A 17804-nucleotide genomic window follows, 5' to 3' on the forward strand; every position below is an offset into this window, starting at 1 on the left:
ACAAAAGTATTAGAAAATAGAAAATATTAGATACAAAAATTAATTATTAGTAAATTGTAAAGTATTAAAAAATACAAAAATATTTTTAAATATTAAAAGGCCAAATATTCCGTAAGTAAAAACTGTAGGGAAAAAATTGACTAAACAAAAATACAATAAGAAAAAATGATCATCACCCATCCACACATTGAATTTTGCAAAGAAATTTAAGTCTAAGCCTTTAAGCTTGAGTTATTTGAATTGCTTCAGTAAATATATTCTGAAAAATATATATTACGTTATGTTATTTGTTTATAAAAGTCACACGCCTTTTAAAACAAGAAAATGACACTTTTAACAAACACACTTGCAGGCTGCAAGACGACGACAACACGAGTCCGCTTTTGTCTTTTTATTGATAAATAATCATTTTGAAAAAGAACCAAGCTTTGCCCTCTGCAATATGTACAAAGAGTCATTCTTTCTTTCACGTCGCCACCCTCCACTTCACATTCAAAATAAAACGCCACCCACCGGTTGAGCCACGGGATGCCGAGCGCTACACTAGGATTACATTCTTTGAAATAGATCACAGGCAGGAGGCGGGAGTGTTGTGTGACGCAACGTAAACCGGGTGACAGGCAGACAGACAATGGCATGTAAAAAAAGAAAAATAACAAGAACTTAATGATTGCTGTATTGCTTTAAAAGCAAACAAAAGAGTGAACGATAATAAATTAACTCCTGTTGGCGAGATGCTCGAGTAATACTGCAGGGCACACGTCGGCACGGTTGGGAGTTTCAACGCTCACACGGATACAGTATTTCGTCAGTGTACAGCTTAGTGGTTACGTTAGCATTAGCAGGGGTGTCCGAACCTTCAACACAAAATGGCAGACGACCTGAGTGTTTCCAGGCGCTGGCTATATGTTGATGTTTGTGCGTCCTGTTATGATGAACACACGTGCCGGATTGAGTGCTAATTGGACGCGCTGGTGCTGGATGTCATTATTTTCTCTCACTCCGGGGGGCGTTATGCATTTCTTGGCAAAATGTCAAAGTTGACCCCTAAACCCCGCCCATTACCCTATGGCGAAAAGTCACAACTTCAGCAATTTATTGCCTACATCTGTCTATCATACATGCTTAGATTTTGGTGGGCGTCAAGCAAATTGACTTAAATGGCGTTTGTCGGCTTTTGCGTTTGAGCTAGTCGACTGCGTTAGCTTGACACGGCCTAAAATCCCCGCAAAATGGCACCTTTAATCCAAAAGAGCGGCGTGTTTCACAGCATAAGTTCTCTGCTGATTTTCGTGCGTTCTGCCTCATGAACACCCGTGCCGGATATGTCGCCTTTTGAATAGTAAGGACACCCCCCGCATTACAGTAAATGGCCACACAGCTTCCTTCAGCTGGTCACTAACGAGCAGCAAAACGAACTTAAAAAAAAAATAATAATAAAATGTAGTGCAATGAGTTTGTCTCAGTTTGGTCATTCACTTTAAAAAAAAACCAAAAAAAAACGAAAAAAAATAAAAACGTGTATTGCATCAGCAAGTGGAGACAAACGGGAGCAAAAGGCTAAAAGGTCAGATGAGGTTTGAGGGCGGGGCTTCCTAAGCGAAGCTGTTCTCTGGGTAGCTGACCTTGATGGCGCCCCAGTAGCACGCCCGCACCAGACAGATGACGCCCACCAGGTAGGCCAGCGCCCACGACACGTACGTGGCGTTGTAGCGACGGGCGAAGTCTCGAGTGCCCACCTGTCCACAGGAGGGGGGAAGGAAAAAAAAAAAAAATGAGCCAAAGTTGTTCATTTTGGTAGGGATTTCTTAAAAAATATCACAAAAATAAAAAAGCAGTGGTAACAAAAAAAACAAAAAAACAAACATAAAATAATAAATATTAATTAAAAAAATAAAGATATGAGCTCAAACAATGCACCAATATTAGAAATTTGGGGGTGGGGGATTAGAAAAGAAACTGATCAAATATATACAAATAAAAAAAAAAAAATACAAGAATAGTGAAGTGACACCAATGTATTAGAAGAATACTGGCACTTACGGTTAATCCCACGCCAATGAAGACGCAGATCATCCCTACAGTGATATAAGCGCAACAGCGCCGCCTAGGGAGTGCACTGCCAACAGACGAGCTGGGGGAAAAAAAGAAAGAAAAAGAAAAAATGTCGTTGGAATGCGCAGGAGAGCGATTGCGGTCGGTCGGGTCACATAATGAGCGCCCTTCGGGGTCCGCATGACTTTCTTCTCAGCTCTCACATGGCTCTCATGTGATGAGACTCGAGCCTCAGCACGGGAAAGGATAATAATGGGAGGGGGGGGGGGTCTGGCCTCACCTGATTCCTGGCCCCCCTCCTCCGCCCCATGCTCTTTTTGTTTTTTTTCTCCATTATTTCGTAGCCGTGACGCCTCCATCACCAATAAATGCCGTGTGTGCACTTACATCTTTTTGCAGTGTGGACACTTGGCTAACGTGTTGAAGCGCACCTCCATCCACTGAAACAAAACACACACACGCGCAGTCAATTAACGACAGCACGGCATAATTACGCATCTATAACTTTATTGGGATTATCCTTATTCTTCGAGAGGGTTATAGATCTACTAAATACGTAGGTTTACCTAATAAAGTGTCCTGTGTATGTATTTCCCCCCAATATATTGATGATTGCAAAATTGGCCTACGATAGTATAATCATTGCTTAATGATAACACTGTGATTTTATAATAATTGTATTTTATTACCGATTTAGATGTATACTTCAACGTAAACAAATATTGTGATTTGTATTTGTATTTGAATATTAATGTGTGTAATTGTGCGATTGTGTTCAAATTGATATACCAGAGGGGGAAATATTTTATTCAGGGAAAAATATTTGATTAGTGTTGAAATTGGTGTAAAAAAAAAAACACAAAAAAAAAACGTGAGAGTCGCTACCAGGAAGGTGTTGCCGCAGTGGCCGCAGACCACCCGCATCCCCTCGGGCTGCACGGGCAGCGCCGGCTGGGCGGGCTGCTCCTCGGGGATCACCATCACCGGGCTCAGGTTGATGATGCGTCTGCTGTCGGGCCACGACAAATTCCAAAAATAAAAACATTAAAAAAGGACGGATGCATTTCAACGACATTTTGCTCATTCGCTTGTGGTCACGTTTCACATTCAAATAAAGTCATTTCATTTTGATTGTCAATGGAAGTGTAACACGAATACTTTGTTGATTGATTAAATTACATTTTTTTGGGTAGAATTTTTAAAAATAGATTACAAAATAACAATTTAAAGTACTTAATTTATTGACATAATAAAACAAATTGTAATTTACAATTTAAAAGAATGAAGAAAATGTTTACTAGGAATGGGCATATGATTAAATTGCCTTCTTATCAAATGTAATAAAAAAATAACTACATTAAAAAAATTATATTGATTTACTTTCTTTCCATTTTACGTTGACCTTTCTTACTAGGAATGGAAAATCAGCTAAATGCATTCAATTTTTATTTAAAATGATCTTTGTAATATTAATCAATGACTATTACGATGTGGTCATACAGTTCTGCCTAAAAATTAGATGATGACAATATTTGCACTTGAAATTTTGGGGTTACATTACGTGTCGGCAGTTTGTGTTCCATTTAAATTATATAGAATAAGAAAGAGCAAAATCAGAGAAACTGCTCATTTGGCAGTGGTCTCGTTGTTGTTGTTGACTGCGTACCAGTTGGGTCGCGGGCATCCTATCCTCCTGGAAGTGTCTTTGCAGATGAGCAGGCAGTTGCAGGGGCACCTCACGTACTTTTTCCCCGTGGGCGGGTTCTTGATGGGCTGCGAGGGCGACAAAAGAGACACGAATGACGGCCGGCTCCCGGCGTGCGTACGGGACGAGACGGCGGCGGCGGCCACGTACGGTGGCCTCGTTGCACAGCGTGCACTTCACCACGTGCTGGTGCAGCTTGCCGTCCAGGTGGATGAGCGACTGGCACACGCGGCAGTTGATGACGGGAACGCCGCCCGCGTCCGGGCTGGCGATGGCCGTGTACGGCGGCGGGAGTTCCGCTGGGAGGGCGACAAGAAAATCGTTGACATTATCGATAACATTAACGGGAAAAAAATGAAAATTGGAAAAATCCGAGGCAGGTTGATTCCGCGGGTGCCGAACCGCGAGTGTGTGGGTGTCCACTGGGTTCCACAAAATCCCGCGATACAGCAAAGAAAATCTGCTATCTCAAAGGATATGTGCGATTTCAAAAATCCGCAATACAGTGAGACGCCATGAAGCAAAATCTGGTATAAAATGAAGGAAACGCATTTTCCTTTTCGGGATGACCTCGTGGATCGCGATGAGGACACCAAACGCTCCTGATCGTGATATTGAGCCACAAAAAGACACAAACTCAAAACCCGGCAGTTTAAAATCGCCTAGTGACTCGAATTGCATTGGCCCGCATTTGAGTTTGGTTTATTTTCCGTATAATTGTGTTGTGACTGTTGTTGTCGTGGTGTCGGGGTGTCCTTGAGGGTCTCTCTGGCGCTTGCAAATCAAACGACCGCTTGTTGGCATCTCGTCAGGCCTAATGTGCGCGGTGATGTAGCATTTCTTCTGGCTCGCAGTTATTCTTGCAGGCCTCTCGTCCGTAACCCAGTGCTCCACTTTTCACAGAACCCTAACCCCCCCCAACCCCACCCCCACCCACGGGCGCTAGCTAGCCCGGCCACGCAGTTTTTACCTCGCGGGCTGGGACCGTGTAGGTAGGGCGGCGCGTTGGGGGTGACGTTCTCCGAGTTGGGGGTGGACAGCAGCGGGGAGCGCTCGTCCGTGCCGTCGGAGGCCATGGTCGGTGCAAGGCCGGAGGCGGCGAGCCCTTTCCCGGCGGCGGCTCGCTCGGTCGGTCGGCTCGGTGGCTTTCTTTTCGTCCGGAGGTCCGGGCGCCAACAGCGAGCGACGGCGGTCCGGTCGGGGTGGGTGACGTCACGGGACGGCCCGCCTGCCTGCTCGCCAGGGGGAGGGGCGGAAGTGAGGCGCATGCGCAGACACGCAAACGAACGGTGGGCGCAGTTGCAAAGCTCCACCGATAGATGTCACTGTAACAACTCATTCTAATTTTCTTGCGATTTGAATGCATTTGATTTGATTGTAGTTTGTTTTAACAATTTTTTTTTAATTTTGCTATTAAGCGAAATAATTGTTTTTATTTTTATTTCTTAATTTTTATCCTCGAAATGAAACACTCACTCCACTGTGTATATATAGATAGATAGATAGATAGATAGATAGATAGATAGATAGATAGATAGATAGATAGATAGATAGATAGATACATACATACATAGATAGATAGATAGATAGATAGGAGACTTTTATCTATCCATCCATTATCTACCGCTTATCCGAGGTCGGGTCGCGGGGTAGTAGCTTTAGCAGGGACGCCCAGACTTCCCTCTCCCCAGCCACTTCATCCAGCTCTTCCGGGGGGGATCCCGAGGCGTTCCCGGGCCAGCCAAAAGACGTAGTCTCTCCGGCGTGTCCCGGGTTGTCCCCGGGGTCTCCTCCCGGTGGGACGTGCCCGGAACGCCTCACCGGGGAGGCTTCCGGGAGACATCCGAAACAGATGCCCAAGCCACCTCATCTGGCTCCTCTCACTTTTATTATATTATAATTATAAAATGTACCTTATCTTAAACTGAGGGGTGTTTCTAATATTTTGCTGATCTTATTTACCGCTACGAAAGGGTCCACATTTTTTTAACTAGCCGTCATTATGATGCACAGCTACTAATGTGGTTATCTTTGTAAACGCCAGCCAGTCTGTACCGACTTGAAGGTTTGTTCCAAAATGCGCGTTTCACTCACTTCCCGTTCCAACTAGTTGTCAAAGTTCTGGCCTGTGGCTTCATAAACACAGGTGGTGTTATTCAGCACGCACACAAAACCAAACCAAAACAGCCTCTATGCTATTCCAAAAAAAAAAAACGACAAATGTCTGCTGTTGTTTAGGAGCTCGGAAAAATGCCTGAGCCAAATCATCCCTTTTTCTCATTCTTTTACTCCTTTTTGATCCAGAAACTATCCCAGACTTGTGTTTGTGTGTGCAGTCTGCTTATGATTAGTTTAGTTAGGGCTTTTTTTTTTTTGAGGTGTCGCTGGTGCAGGCCAATAAAGGGTGAGTGCACGTTGCAGACCAGCACTCATTCTTTCCGATGACTTCAGGCAGCCAGAGCGGAGAGACGCGGCACGACTCTCCAGCACGTCGTCGTTCACTTGCGAAAGCGTCCTCTGAAAGGTAAACTGCATTTTTTTTATTTTTTATTTTTTTCACACAGCCGGCTAGGACATTTAGTTTGGATGATGCTGCAAGTTTTTGTGACCATGTACTTGCATTGACTACACGCGACAGGGCGTTTCTCAGTTTTTCCAGTGCCAATTACCAGACTGCTTCAGTGTACTTTAGAGCAGGGCTAGGGAACCATTAGTAAGCATTTTATCTTTTATAACCATATTTATGAATGATATGACGCTGCTACGATGAATTTTTTGGGAGGACTTTTTGCAATACTTTCTCTGAGGTTTTATTTGAAGTTAGAAATGCATGGAATGCAGTCTCACAGTCCGTTTACTGTTTGGAGGTTGCTCACCTTGTTCTAAAGAATTGAACATGTCAACGTAATTAAAAAAATTAAATAAATAAATGTAACTTTATGTGATATATTGAAATATGATACACTCAAAATACAATATTATTACCATATATTTAAAGAAAAAAATCAATACAGTTACAGTATTCTTTTTTTTATTAAACAGATCATTTTTTAAAAGTAATTTAAATATTTAGTTAAAGCTTTCTGAATTGATGTCATACATTTCTGACCGAAAACAATTGAAAAGTGATTCATAACAAAATATAAATAAAAACATTGACGTTAATAAAATAATGGGGTATTAATTCCCCCATTATTTCAAAGAAATTATTTTCATTTAAGTTTATTTTCTAATGTTATCTTTAAAATTGCACTAGTACAAAATTGTTTTTAAATTGATTTATCTCATTATCGCTCATATATATATTTTACATTATTTGTGATTGTTTTTTTTGTTTTGTTTTTTTAAATTGTGTTGTTGTGTTTCACAATTCATGATATGAGACGAATTCTCCCTTTGTGTGCGTGTTTCAGAGTTTGGCGATGTTGTGCGCGTCAGCGAGTTGGACCTGGCTTCTGCTAGGCTTCTGCGCATGTTCGCTGCCCGAAGACGTCTCCGAAGAGCGGGAGGGCCGGACCGACGACGAGTGGGGGTCCGGCTCGCCCCCCGTGTACCGCTTCCTAGCCGACAGCCCCCCAGAATCAACGGCGGCGGGAAGCCCCGCGGGGTCGGCGAACTGCACGCAACGCTTCTGGTTGCCGTCGCCCACGTGGGAAATCTGCGGGGAGAACGCGGCCGGGCCGGAGGAGCTGGCCCGCTCTCGCCTGCTGGCTCTGCAGAACCGGGCCGCCCTGGAGGCCGTGACCTCCTCCTGCGGCGTGGAGGAAGGGGGGCCCTCCTACCAGCTGCAGGCCAGGGACGAGGTGCTGGGGGTGCTCTCGGACCACCGCAGTGTTGCCGAGGGCCTGGACGCCATGGAGAAGGTCTTCGTGTCCCTGGAGGAGAAGAGGAAAGACGGCAAGGACAGGGCAAGACTCCTCACGAGGTGACGCATTCCACACTCACAAGTTCTCGGATTCTACACTGACACTTTCTATGATAACACAGCCTCATTCTGTGGTCAATTTCTTCAATTCTACTGCATCAATTTGGATACGTGTACACTGACGTTTTATGATTGTCTTTGATGCTACAATCTTCACGTTCTATAATTTTAGACTCATTTTCTATGATTCTGTCGTCACTTCCTCTGATTGTATTCGATCATTGTCTCTGATGCTAGACTCCCTGACTCTGCAGTCACGTTCTTTGATTCTACACGCTCACTTTCTAGGATCTTACACTCCCAATTTCAGTGATTCTACACTGTCACTTCCATTTTCTATGATGCTAGAGTCACTTTTTACAATTCTATATTATGATTTTCTATGATGCTAGTAACGTTCTATGATTCTATAGTCGCTTGCTGTGATTATACGGGCCCCATTCTGTTTCTAAGGTCCCTTTTTACGATTCTATACCATCAATTTCTATGATTTTACTCGATGAGTCTTCAGTAAGAATTTTCCATCCCTATTTTTTCATTACTGCCAAATTTTATGCGATTCAAACTGAAGCGAAAAGAGGTACGCAGGGGCGCAGAAGCTGTAATGTTAGCCCCTTCGATCCCGATCGAATCCAGATTCGTGGCGTGACCGTTTACACGGCCATTTTGACAGAGCAAACGGCAAACCAGCCAGCTCGGAACCCAGAAACCACCACTTAAACTACCGCCATAGAGCGTTGTAGCTAGCTTGAACTACATTCAAAATACGTTTTACACCGCTTAATCAAGTTGAATAAAGTAAAACTACTCACTCCATAAAGGGAGACGAGAGGGAACAGGAAGGCATTAGCAGGGCAACACTGTCACCTAGTGGCATTGTATAGGTACTGCTGAACTCCAAAATTGATTTGTCATGTACTTCTCCGTTACCTGCGATTTATGGTCCGCACCCTGCGAAGTATGAAGGAGCATCTGGCCCACACGAGGGAGTCGGCGTCCGCCCGCTCGCACCTGGCGTCCTCCCTGGAGGCGAGCTTGTCCGCCCTGGAGGAGAATCTGATCCACATGCAGCTCCGACTGTACGAGCTCATCCGCCAGTGACCGCGGCGGCGGCGACGACGACGACAACCAGCCGATGATTGCACGTGGAGCGCGTCGCACTCTCTCTTGTTGTCGTGACTTGCGGCTTGTAACCATCGCACTACTAGTGCACCGGTCACCTGATTTAGTTTAGTTTGAAACATCATCTGTGTTCATGATGGGATGTCATTTTAGAAATTGGAATTGCGTATTTTCTAGTAAACTGTACTAAGATTAAGTGTAATATGGAAATGGGAAATTTAGTAGGTGGCAATAAAACATCTGAACCACCAAACGGGACATATCATTACAGAATTCAGACATTTTGGTTTGAAGCATGTAATTTAGGAACGTAGACTAAACAGATTTGAGTTGAAATTATATGGAAGCTCTCCCAGGTTGATCCAAAACCATATTTTGAAAAGATTTGAGATTTAATCAGCAGCAATGTACAAAAAGCAAACCTTTTTTTTGTACTTATTACACAAGGTGCAAAATACTCCAAACAAACATCAAAATTCAAGTATTTCAGCTCCAGCGTGAGCAATTTGTTAGAAATAGAACAACAGGCCTAGTACTTTGCCATTTACTGCTACGCTACAATGCAGCGTTCGCTCGATCAAGGTTTTTAGAGGCCGTACGAAGTCGCGCGCGCACGCTGCGGGATTCCCCGGACCAGCGGAACTCCGCATACATTTGAAATCTTTGAAAAGGTGATCTGCCGCTGTCTTTTTGTGAGCACTGCCCCACGTATGTACCAAGTCCACATGATACAGCGGCGCTCTTCGCGGCTTCGACGGCACGATCGCTCAGTGGTCCCACGTCAACGAGACTCCTATCGGTCTTTCCGGGAGGGTAAAAATTCAGTGATCGCACGTGTCCATTTGGTTTTACAAGTCGGCTTCTTCTGCTTCCTCTTCTCGTATCTGCTCCAAAGACTTGAGGTAGTCGCGGGCTAGGATCTTCTTGGGTAAGATATCTGCGCAGGGGAAAACAAGCGCCTCGCTTCTAGCAGTTGAACGTCTTCGTTTCATTGCTACGTTATATTCATGTTAATATTTGCGGTATGTATATTTCAGGCTCAAGTACTTTTACAAGATGCATATACTGTATCATATTTTTTACTGTAGTTACGGGTTATTTTTGTTATTAAATACATGAGAATATTGAAAGGACTTCTTAAGGGTTAAACAGAAAGGTATTTCAGTAACTGTACAATACTATCCAAGCCAGATGAACAATTGAAAGTCTTTCTAGAAGGTTGATGCGAGTTTATTGTGGGTGTCACCTGTTAGAAACTGGAACGTTTCCATCTCCTCGGCCGCGTCAGCCAGGTCGCTGTAGGACAAACTCTTGCTTTCCTTTCCTCGGCCGTTGTTGAACGACGACAGCGCCAAGTGTTGAACAAACATCTCCTGTCACAAAAACGCACAAAAAAAAAAAAAAAAAAAGTACTTTACAGCAGTGATTGCCAGCCACAGTCCTGTGAAGGATCACCACGTGTGCCGCAGGAATTTGTTACCGAATTGATCAGAAATGTATTATTTCACGACTACTTGGTTCATCTATGCCAACAACTTATAGTGACATACAGAACAGTTTAAAGTTCCTCCACTAGATGGCAGAAGGTGCAATTCACCTATGTGTTTACCTGTTGCCATTTATACAACAAAATAGCAGTTTTGTACTCAACTAGATTTCAGATTTCCCATCGAGCATGTGATATACTTTTTGCGACATTTTTGTTCGCTGGTATGCAGTGAGACTAACGTGAAATCTATTTCTTGGTCCAATAAAAGTTGGGAAATGCTTGTTTAGACCACGAACAAGCAGACCGGCCACTTATTAGGCAAGCCGAGATGCTAACATTAGCATTTATTTACCGTTGCCTTGGTGGTGAGGAAAAGGGCTTCCTGGTTAATATTGGACACGTCCGGGGAGCTCTTCATGATCAAGCGCACTCTGGAAATAGGAAGGGAAACGCCCTTTTTGCTAGCCGGCGCTTGGTCCTCTTTGTCCGGGCTACTTTGAGACATCTTCAAGAAGAGGGTCAACTTCTTCCAAAGTATTGTTTTGAATGGTGACGCTCTTCTTTGACCCTCACGCGCTCGTTACGTTTCCTCAGCGCCCCCTGTCGGAGCGGAATACTTCCGATATAAAATTACCACACAGTGGATCGATTTTTTTTTAATTCTATTTTATTAAAAAAAAAAAAAAAAGCATACTACTATAGCTTAACCAATTTCTCACTCAAATAGAGTGAAAAAAATAATAAAAAGTGTGGGTAACAAAAAAATAAAATAAAATTACCGAAAGTGTTGCCACTAACACGGGAGGTAATAAAACCATAATAGTGTCGATCCGAGCATTTTTTTTCACTACATCGTGAATTAGATAATATATTACATTATAAAATGTTGCAATATATTAATCACACAACTTTAACCGTGAGCTATACCTTCCAGTAGCAATATATATATATATATATCAATATACATTCGAAACACGAGAAATTAAGAAACACACGTGATAATGGGGAATAAATGTATGTTATTAAACTAACTTTCATCGCTTAAGTCACAAAAACGTAGAAGCAAAAAAAAAGCTTGTTGTCTGTAAAACATAACATTGAAAATGTATCAGATAGTTACAATACAGTAAAATTATATATAGAATAAGGATAAAGAAACTCGCATGATACTGGTGAATAAAATTATGTAACAAAATCGCATTTAACCGTGATTATCAAGCACCAATCCGACAGGTGGCAGCCGAGCGAACGCGTCAGAAAAAAACCGTAGAAGAAGAACGGGAACGTCAGCGACGAAGAAGAACTTACAATTTCCCACTGGCTTAAATAAACATGTTAAGAAGACAATTTTCCTGTGATAAGTAGTCTTATTCTACATCATACAATCAGCTGAATTTATGCGGCATTAAGGGTGTAATCACACATGATCCGGTGCCGTTGTATGGCGTCTCATCATCACGTTTACGGATGAAAATCAGCTAGCAGGCTCGTTGTGTTCATTGTGCGAAGGATGCCGCTGGGCCTGAAGCCATGCTGCGCCGTCTGCAAGACCAACTCGTCGTCCATGTGGAAGAAGGGCAACCAGGGCGACATTTTGTGCAATAATTGCTCGGTGAAGAGCGGCGGCGGTGGCGGCGGCGGTGGGGCGTCAGGAACCTCCGCGTCCTCCGGCGCTCAGCCCAGCAATGGAGGCGGCAAGCAGGTAAAAAGAGAGAATCGCACTGGAACGCATAAAAAAAAAAAAAAAAACACTTACGGCAAATACTTTGAGCCAGGGAGGGAAGGAAGGAAAGAATGGGGGGAAAAGCAGATGTGAGGTGGAAGGAAAGAACATTTGCAAGTCGAGCCTACTTTTGTCTCACCCTGTACAACGCCCAATGTTTAGACGAAAGCTGATTTTCTTGTGTGCGTTGCAGTCGAAGCAGGAGAGCCACAGGAGGTCGGCACGCCTGAGGAGCACCAAATATAAAGCCCCCGCGTCCGAGAAGAAGGTGTCCACCAAAGGCAAGGGCAGGAGACACATTTTTAAACTCAAGAATGTAAGTCCCGCGCGCATCTGTTGCTTGAATGCCTTCCATTTCCTCCCTCGTTGACCCCGATCTCTCCTCCTCAGCCGATCAAAGCGCCGGAATCCGTCTCCACTATCATCACGGCCGAGTCCGTGTTTTATAAGGTATTCGGTCAGATTTCCTCGCGCCGTCGCATTGGACTTTTCTAAGCGATCTGGCGTCCCCGTCAGGGCGTGTACTACCAGATCGGCGACGTGATCAAGGTGACGGACGAGGAGGACGGGAAGGCGTACTACGCCCAGATACGAGGCTTCGTTCAGGACCAGTACTGCGAGAAGAGCGCCGCGCTCACCTGGCTCATTCCTACCCAGGCCAGCCCCAAAGACCACTTTGACCCCGGCACTTACATATTAGGTAAGCCGAAAGGTCACGTGACCACTCCAGGGAGTAACACACCTAATCGACAGTGGAAGGACAGTTGCTATAAAAAGTCTACACTCCCCCATTCAAGTGCCAGGTTTTTGTGGCATACAGAAATGAGACAAAGATAGCCTCCAAGAACAGCTGCGCTTTATTATGGTTTAATCGGCGCCACTTTAAATGGGGACAAATGCCGACTCCCATTTAACATGACTTTGAATGCGATTGGTTCATATTAAAAAACATAGCCACATTCCTGTTCGCAGGAGGGTGTGCACACTAATGCAACCAGATTATCTAATTGTTTCTTTCCATTTCTTCTCATGAAAAGATTTTTCGGAATTGGTACAGGTTATAAAGTTTTGAAATGGTTGAGCTTATTCTCATCTTTGTATGTCACAAAACTGCCATTTGAACAGGGGTGTGTAGACTTTCTATAGCTACTGTAGTTACTCAAAACAGTTTGGGAACGAGAGGATGTGACTCAATTTGGGGGATTTGTATATTTTTTTTTACAATATTTTTGTCCTAAATTATTGTATTTATCGTAATATCTGTATTTTTCCGATATTTGTGTATTTTCAATTGTTTTTGTATTGTATGTTTGTATAGTTGTCTTTCTCTCTACTTTATTTTTCAGCAACAATTTTCTATTCATTGTGTATTCTTTTGTAATATATAGTTGTGAGATTTTTGTTTTCTCATTTGTGTTGTATATTTTCTATTTTTCCTATTTTTGTGTATCTTGTCAAATATTTTTCTATTTTACTCCCTAATATTTGTATATTTTCTCAATTTTTGGGGGGCGGGGGTAAAATATCTTTTCCCCTAATATTTGTGCAACTTTTGTCAGATTTTTCTTTTTTTTTTTTTTACATAATGTATATTTTTGTCCAATATTTTAATATTTTAAGCATTTATCTTTATAATCTGGCTTTGAAATTTGCGTACCATTTCATCGCTAATCTGCACGCATTACTCCTCTGCCAATGTGACTTGTGTTTCTCGTCAAAGGCCACCTTCATGTGCCTGAACTCTTGTTTTTTTTTGTTTTGTTTCTGCTTCCAGGTCCGGAAGAGGACCTGCCCAGGAAGATGGAGTACCTGGACTTCGTGTGCCACGCGCCGTCCGAGTACTTCAAGTCGCGGAGCTCGCCGTTCCCCACCGTCCCCGTGCGCCCGCAGAAGGGTTACATCTGGACGCACATCGGACCCACGCCCGCCCTTGCCGTCAAAGAGTGTGTGTAGCGCAGCCACCCTTTTAACCAACTTATATATTTGTACAGTCATGTGTTAATATGTATATATTTAAAAAAAGACAGACAGGTTCGGACCAGCGATATGCGGAAAAAATAAATGTCAAAAGTTTTGTATTTCTTTTGCAGTCACTCAGCAGACTTGCTTGTTTCCATTAAGATCTCCTAAAATGTGTCTACTGAGCAGTTTTTCATATTTATAACAATTCAACTTTGCCTTTGTTAAACAACAGAACACAAAACAACAGGTATCGCTTACCAGTAACAACGCGAACCGATGCTGGTCGAGTGTTAAGTTTGTTGCCGCCATCTTGTGGTGGAGTGTCCGAAGCTCACAAAGTCAAATTTTGGCACGCAAAGCAAAATACTCAATCGAGGGGCAGCTCGTAACTGGAAAAACTCTTAAATTGGGGCACTCGTAAGTCAAGGTACGACGCATTTTTTGTTTCTATTGGGGAAAAAAATACAACTTTAACTTGTGTAATTTTACGACTTTTCATCGGAAAGATCCGACTTTCGGCCAATGGGATCGTCGTGAGATTACGCCAGAAAATGAGCAAATGCGCTGTGGAAAAAGTGGGTCAGCGCTAACAGTCTGCGTGACCGGCACAGGACGAGAGACAGCTGTTCCTATAAATAACCTGCCGCCCCTCTCTCACCTCCCACGAGACCTCGCGCCACATTACAACAACAACAACCCGCTCCTCACAAAAGCCAAACGACGACCCGCCTGAGGTGAAGGCATGAAGTCGCTGAGCTTTTTGTCATCAGAGGCCTTCGTCCAGAGCGGCCCGAGCGCCGAAGAGAACCTGGCCGGCGTCTCTTTCCACGCGTACCCGCACCTCTTCAAGGCCTGCTACCTGCACGAGCGCCCGCAGTTGTTGCGAGCTGTCGTGCGCACGTGGCCGCTGCCCGAGCTCCACCTGGGACGTCTCCTGGGCCGCACGGCCGACTGCCCCGCCGACCTGACCTCGCGCACGTGCCGCCCATGTCTGACGGCGCTTTTCACGGGCTTGAAGGTAGATTCTTTGACTTTTCTACAATTTGGATTCTTTCTTCTTCACAAATTCATTGAATTATTAAAGTAATAAATGAAGTTGTCCAGGCTCAAAAAACGTCTTGTTGCAACTGTTTCATTTCCCCAAGGACTTCGTGTTGTCTCCGCCGAGCACGTACGCCAAAGTCCTGCACACGGTGGACCTGACGTCCTTGAGGGACGTGGAGCGGCAGGCGTGCCCGTGCGGGGCCACCCTGGGCCGCTGGGCTCGCACCGGGCTGCTGAGCCAGCTGTGCTACGAGACGGCGGCGACCGTGGAGGGCGGCGCCCGCGTGCCCCCCTCGGCCGTGGACGTGCGCCTCAACGGCTTCGTCACGGGCCGCAACTACGAGCTGGTGACGCAGGCCTTGATACTGGCGCGCTACTCGGCCCTCAAGCCACGTTTCGTGACCCTCCGCGCAGATTCGCTCACCCTCAAGCAGCTCTTCTATGTCCTCCGACTGGCCCGGCCGGAGGCCATGCACAAGCTGGAGGTGGTGCACAACGTCCCGCTGCAGGCCGCTCACCTGGAGGTGCTGCTGTCTAGGGTGGACTTCCCCAGGCTGCGGTCCCTCACGCTGCCCACGGGGGCGCTAGACATCAGGAGGTTGGGAGCGGATGACCGACAGCTGATGGCCGTCCTCGGGAACCTGATGGCGAAACTCACGAGCCTGACCGAGCTCTCCGTGGGATTCTCCACGCTCACGGGACATCTGAGGAAACTACTCAGGTGGGACAAAAGTTGGAATCTTGCAAGATTCATCATTTGAGGGGAAAAAACATTTAAAAAAAATTTATAATGGTATTGATTTGGAAAATAGTTGAATAAAGTCATTAGTTTGAGATCTTTGTAATTAGAAAAAAAATCTTTTATTTGGTAAACAAAATGTTAAGAGAAAAAGTACAAATTTCCAAGAATTTTTATTTTTTTGCAAGAATACATTGTAATAAAATTTAAAAAAACAGTTGATGAAAGCTGAAATAAAGCAATCAAATAGTCATAATTCAAATGCGTTAATTTCTGGAATAAAGATGGATATTACTTTTTGGAAAGTTTAAGAGAAATATTTTTTTTTGGGGGGGGGGGGGTCATATTTCAAGAAGTCATTTATTTTGCTTGGAAAAAAATATTTGTGATCTATTAAAAAAAATACATATTTCCAAACTGTGGAAACATTTGAAATAAGTCATCTTTTTGCCTGAGCCAGCCCCCTCCAGACGCCCCTTGAAAGCTTGGAGCTAGCCAACTGCAGCCTGAGCCGCGTTGACATGACCTACCTGGCCAACAGCCTGCATAGCGAGTACCTGGTGCGCCTGGACTTGAGCGGCCATCCCGTCCTGGACGACTTCGCCGTCGCCTTCCTCAAGCTGCTGGGCCGCTGCTCGGCCTCGCTGGCCGGCCTGGCCCTGGAGGAGTGCGCCTTGGAGGACGCCGACATCTTGGCGGAGGCGCTGTCCCGCTGCCAGGCGCTGGAGGAACTCAAGCTGCTGGGCAACCCTTTGAGCACACGGGCCCAGCGGAGGCTCGTGACGGCGTTGTCGGCAGGGTTCCCCAAGCTTGGGTACGTGGAGCTCCCAGTTCCTCGCGAATGCTACCCTTTGGATGCGGCGTACCCGCTGGACGACACGGCCTTGCTTCGGTACGACGTGGCGCTCTTTCAGGAGGTCAGGGAGCAGCTGCTCGGGATCCTGGCGGGAGCCGGGAGAGGGGATGTGGAGGTGCGCACGCCCCTCATGGGCGCCTACGATCCGGATATTCACGAGACCGACAATGAGCTGGGGGTGTCCATGTTGAAATCCTTTAACAAAGTCATGGGGAACTTTATAGAGACCATCGCAGAAGTCAACGACAGAAGGGCAAACAAAAACAACTGACCAATCAGATCACTTCATCAATTCAGTGTGTGTGTGTGTGTATATAATGTGTAATATAGTGACTTGAGTTCACTTCTGACTTTATAACTTCGGGGTATCCTGTCTCTACATATCAGTAAGCTAATTGCATAATAACCCAACTTGAACTTACTGTTGACCCAAAAAAAAAAGGCACTTTCAAAGAAAGTCTTTTTTTTTTTTAATTATGACACTTGAAACCTGACATTCAAATATAAAAATGCATTTTATTCAAGAGAAATACGTTTTGTTAAAAATGAATATCAAGTGAACCCCTGCTATTCACGAAAATCTGGAATTGACACACCCTGAAAAGGTTTAACTGCTTACAGATGCCACAAGATGGCAGCAAAGTACACTAAAGTCCAGTGAAGCTACACGACGACATACTTCCTTGACACCAAGATGCCACCAGATAGCGCTAAAGCAACACTAATAAATAGTTTGGTGTTTCGCAAGTAACAATAGGATAGGTTACCAAAATATGCAAATAGGGAAAAACAATTATTTTGGGGGGGAAAAATAAACCAAAATGTAGGACCCTCACAATAAATACATTTGTATTTTTTTTCCCCAGATCATTTGCGTTTGAGAAAAGTCAATCCTACAAGAGTAAAGTCCCCGTTTCAAGGAATAAAATTTGAAATGTACTCTTTTAATTATGAGAAATTGTTTGTGTAAAGATAAAGCAATGTATCAGATGTCTGGTTATACCGTACTTTGGTTTTTTAAATGAAATAGTCTTCGTACATCAACACCAGACCTTTTCTTTTAAAACAAAAATAGAAACTTGTTTCAGTTAAACAAATAACAAAACTATGACAAATTTCATGAGATTATCACTACTCCCAAAGTACAACTCTTATATTCTTTGTCTTCAGTGGCTGTAATTCTC

At 44.3% G+C, this 17804-nt stretch overlaps 5 protein-coding genes across 5 annotated transcripts; 3 read left to right on the forward strand and 2 right to left on the reverse strand.

Annotated features, from left to right (window-relative positions):
- Window positions 1–376: 376 nt before the first annotated feature.
- On the reverse strand, window positions 377–5210 carry pip4p2 (phosphatidylinositol-4,5-bisphosphate 4-phosphatase 2). The gene is made up of 7 exons (XM_061759280.1): window positions 4731–5210; window positions 3911–4059; window positions 3722–3828; window positions 2941–3064; window positions 2443–2495; window positions 2044–2134; window positions 377–1739 (listed from the first exon to the last, which is right to left on the reverse strand). The coding sequence occupies exons 1-7, from the start codon at window positions 5026–5028 to the stop codon at window positions 1596–1598; spliced, it is 966 nt and encodes a 321-aa protein (XP_061615264.1). The 5' UTR covers window positions 5029–5210; the 3' UTR covers window positions 377–1595.
- A 762-nt stretch (window positions 5211–5972) lies between these two features.
- Window positions 5973–9065, forward strand: si:ch211-57n23.1 (uncharacterized). The gene is made up of 3 exons (XM_061759286.1): window positions 5973–6284; window positions 7174–7685; window positions 8645–9065. Exons 2-3 carry the CDS (start codon window positions 7183–7185, stop codon window positions 8784–8786), a joined length of 645 nt encoding a protein of 214 aa, XP_061615270.1. The 5' UTR covers window positions 5973–6284; window positions 7174–7182; the 3' UTR covers window positions 8787–9065.
- A 115-nt stretch (window positions 9066–9180) lies between these two features.
- chrac1 (chromatin accessibility complex subunit 1) lies at window positions 9181–10899 on the reverse strand. The gene is made up of 3 exons (XM_061759288.1): window positions 10649–10899; window positions 10054–10180; window positions 9181–9744 (listed from the first exon to the last, which is right to left on the reverse strand). Exons 1-3 carry the CDS (start codon window positions 10799–10801, stop codon window positions 9656–9658), a joined length of 369 nt encoding a protein of 122 aa, XP_061615272.1. The 5' UTR covers window positions 10802–10899; the 3' UTR covers window positions 9181–9655.
- Window positions 10900–11543: 644 nt separating this feature from the next.
- gatad1 (GATA zinc finger domain containing 1) lies at window positions 11544–14097 on the forward strand. Its single transcript, XM_061759281.1, has 5 exons — window positions 11544–11998; window positions 12213–12335; window positions 12410–12469; window positions 12536–12719; window positions 13794–14097. Exons 1-5 carry the CDS (start codon window positions 11807–11809, stop codon window positions 13970–13972), a joined length of 738 nt encoding a protein of 245 aa, XP_061615265.1. The 5' UTR covers window positions 11544–11806; the 3' UTR covers window positions 13973–14097.
- Window positions 14098–14232: 135 nt separating this feature from the next.
- On the forward strand, window positions 14233–17186 carry lrrc14b (leucine rich repeat containing 14B). Its single transcript, XM_061759267.1, has 3 exons — window positions 14233–14999; window positions 15127–15746; window positions 16225–17186. The coding sequence occupies exons 1-3, from the start codon at window positions 14724–14726 to the stop codon at window positions 16889–16891; spliced, it is 1563 nt and encodes a 520-aa protein (XP_061615251.1). The 5' UTR covers window positions 14233–14723; the 3' UTR covers window positions 16892–17186.
- Window positions 17187–17804: the final 618 nt, after the last annotated feature.

This window comes from Phyllopteryx taeniolatus, chromosome 21 (assembly GCF_024500385.1).
Source record: "Phyllopteryx taeniolatus isolate TA_2022b chromosome 21, UOR_Ptae_1.2, whole genome shotgun sequence".
NCBI classification, from domain to species: domain Eukaryota; kingdom Metazoa; phylum Chordata; class Actinopteri; order Syngnathiformes; family Syngnathidae; genus Phyllopteryx; species Phyllopteryx taeniolatus.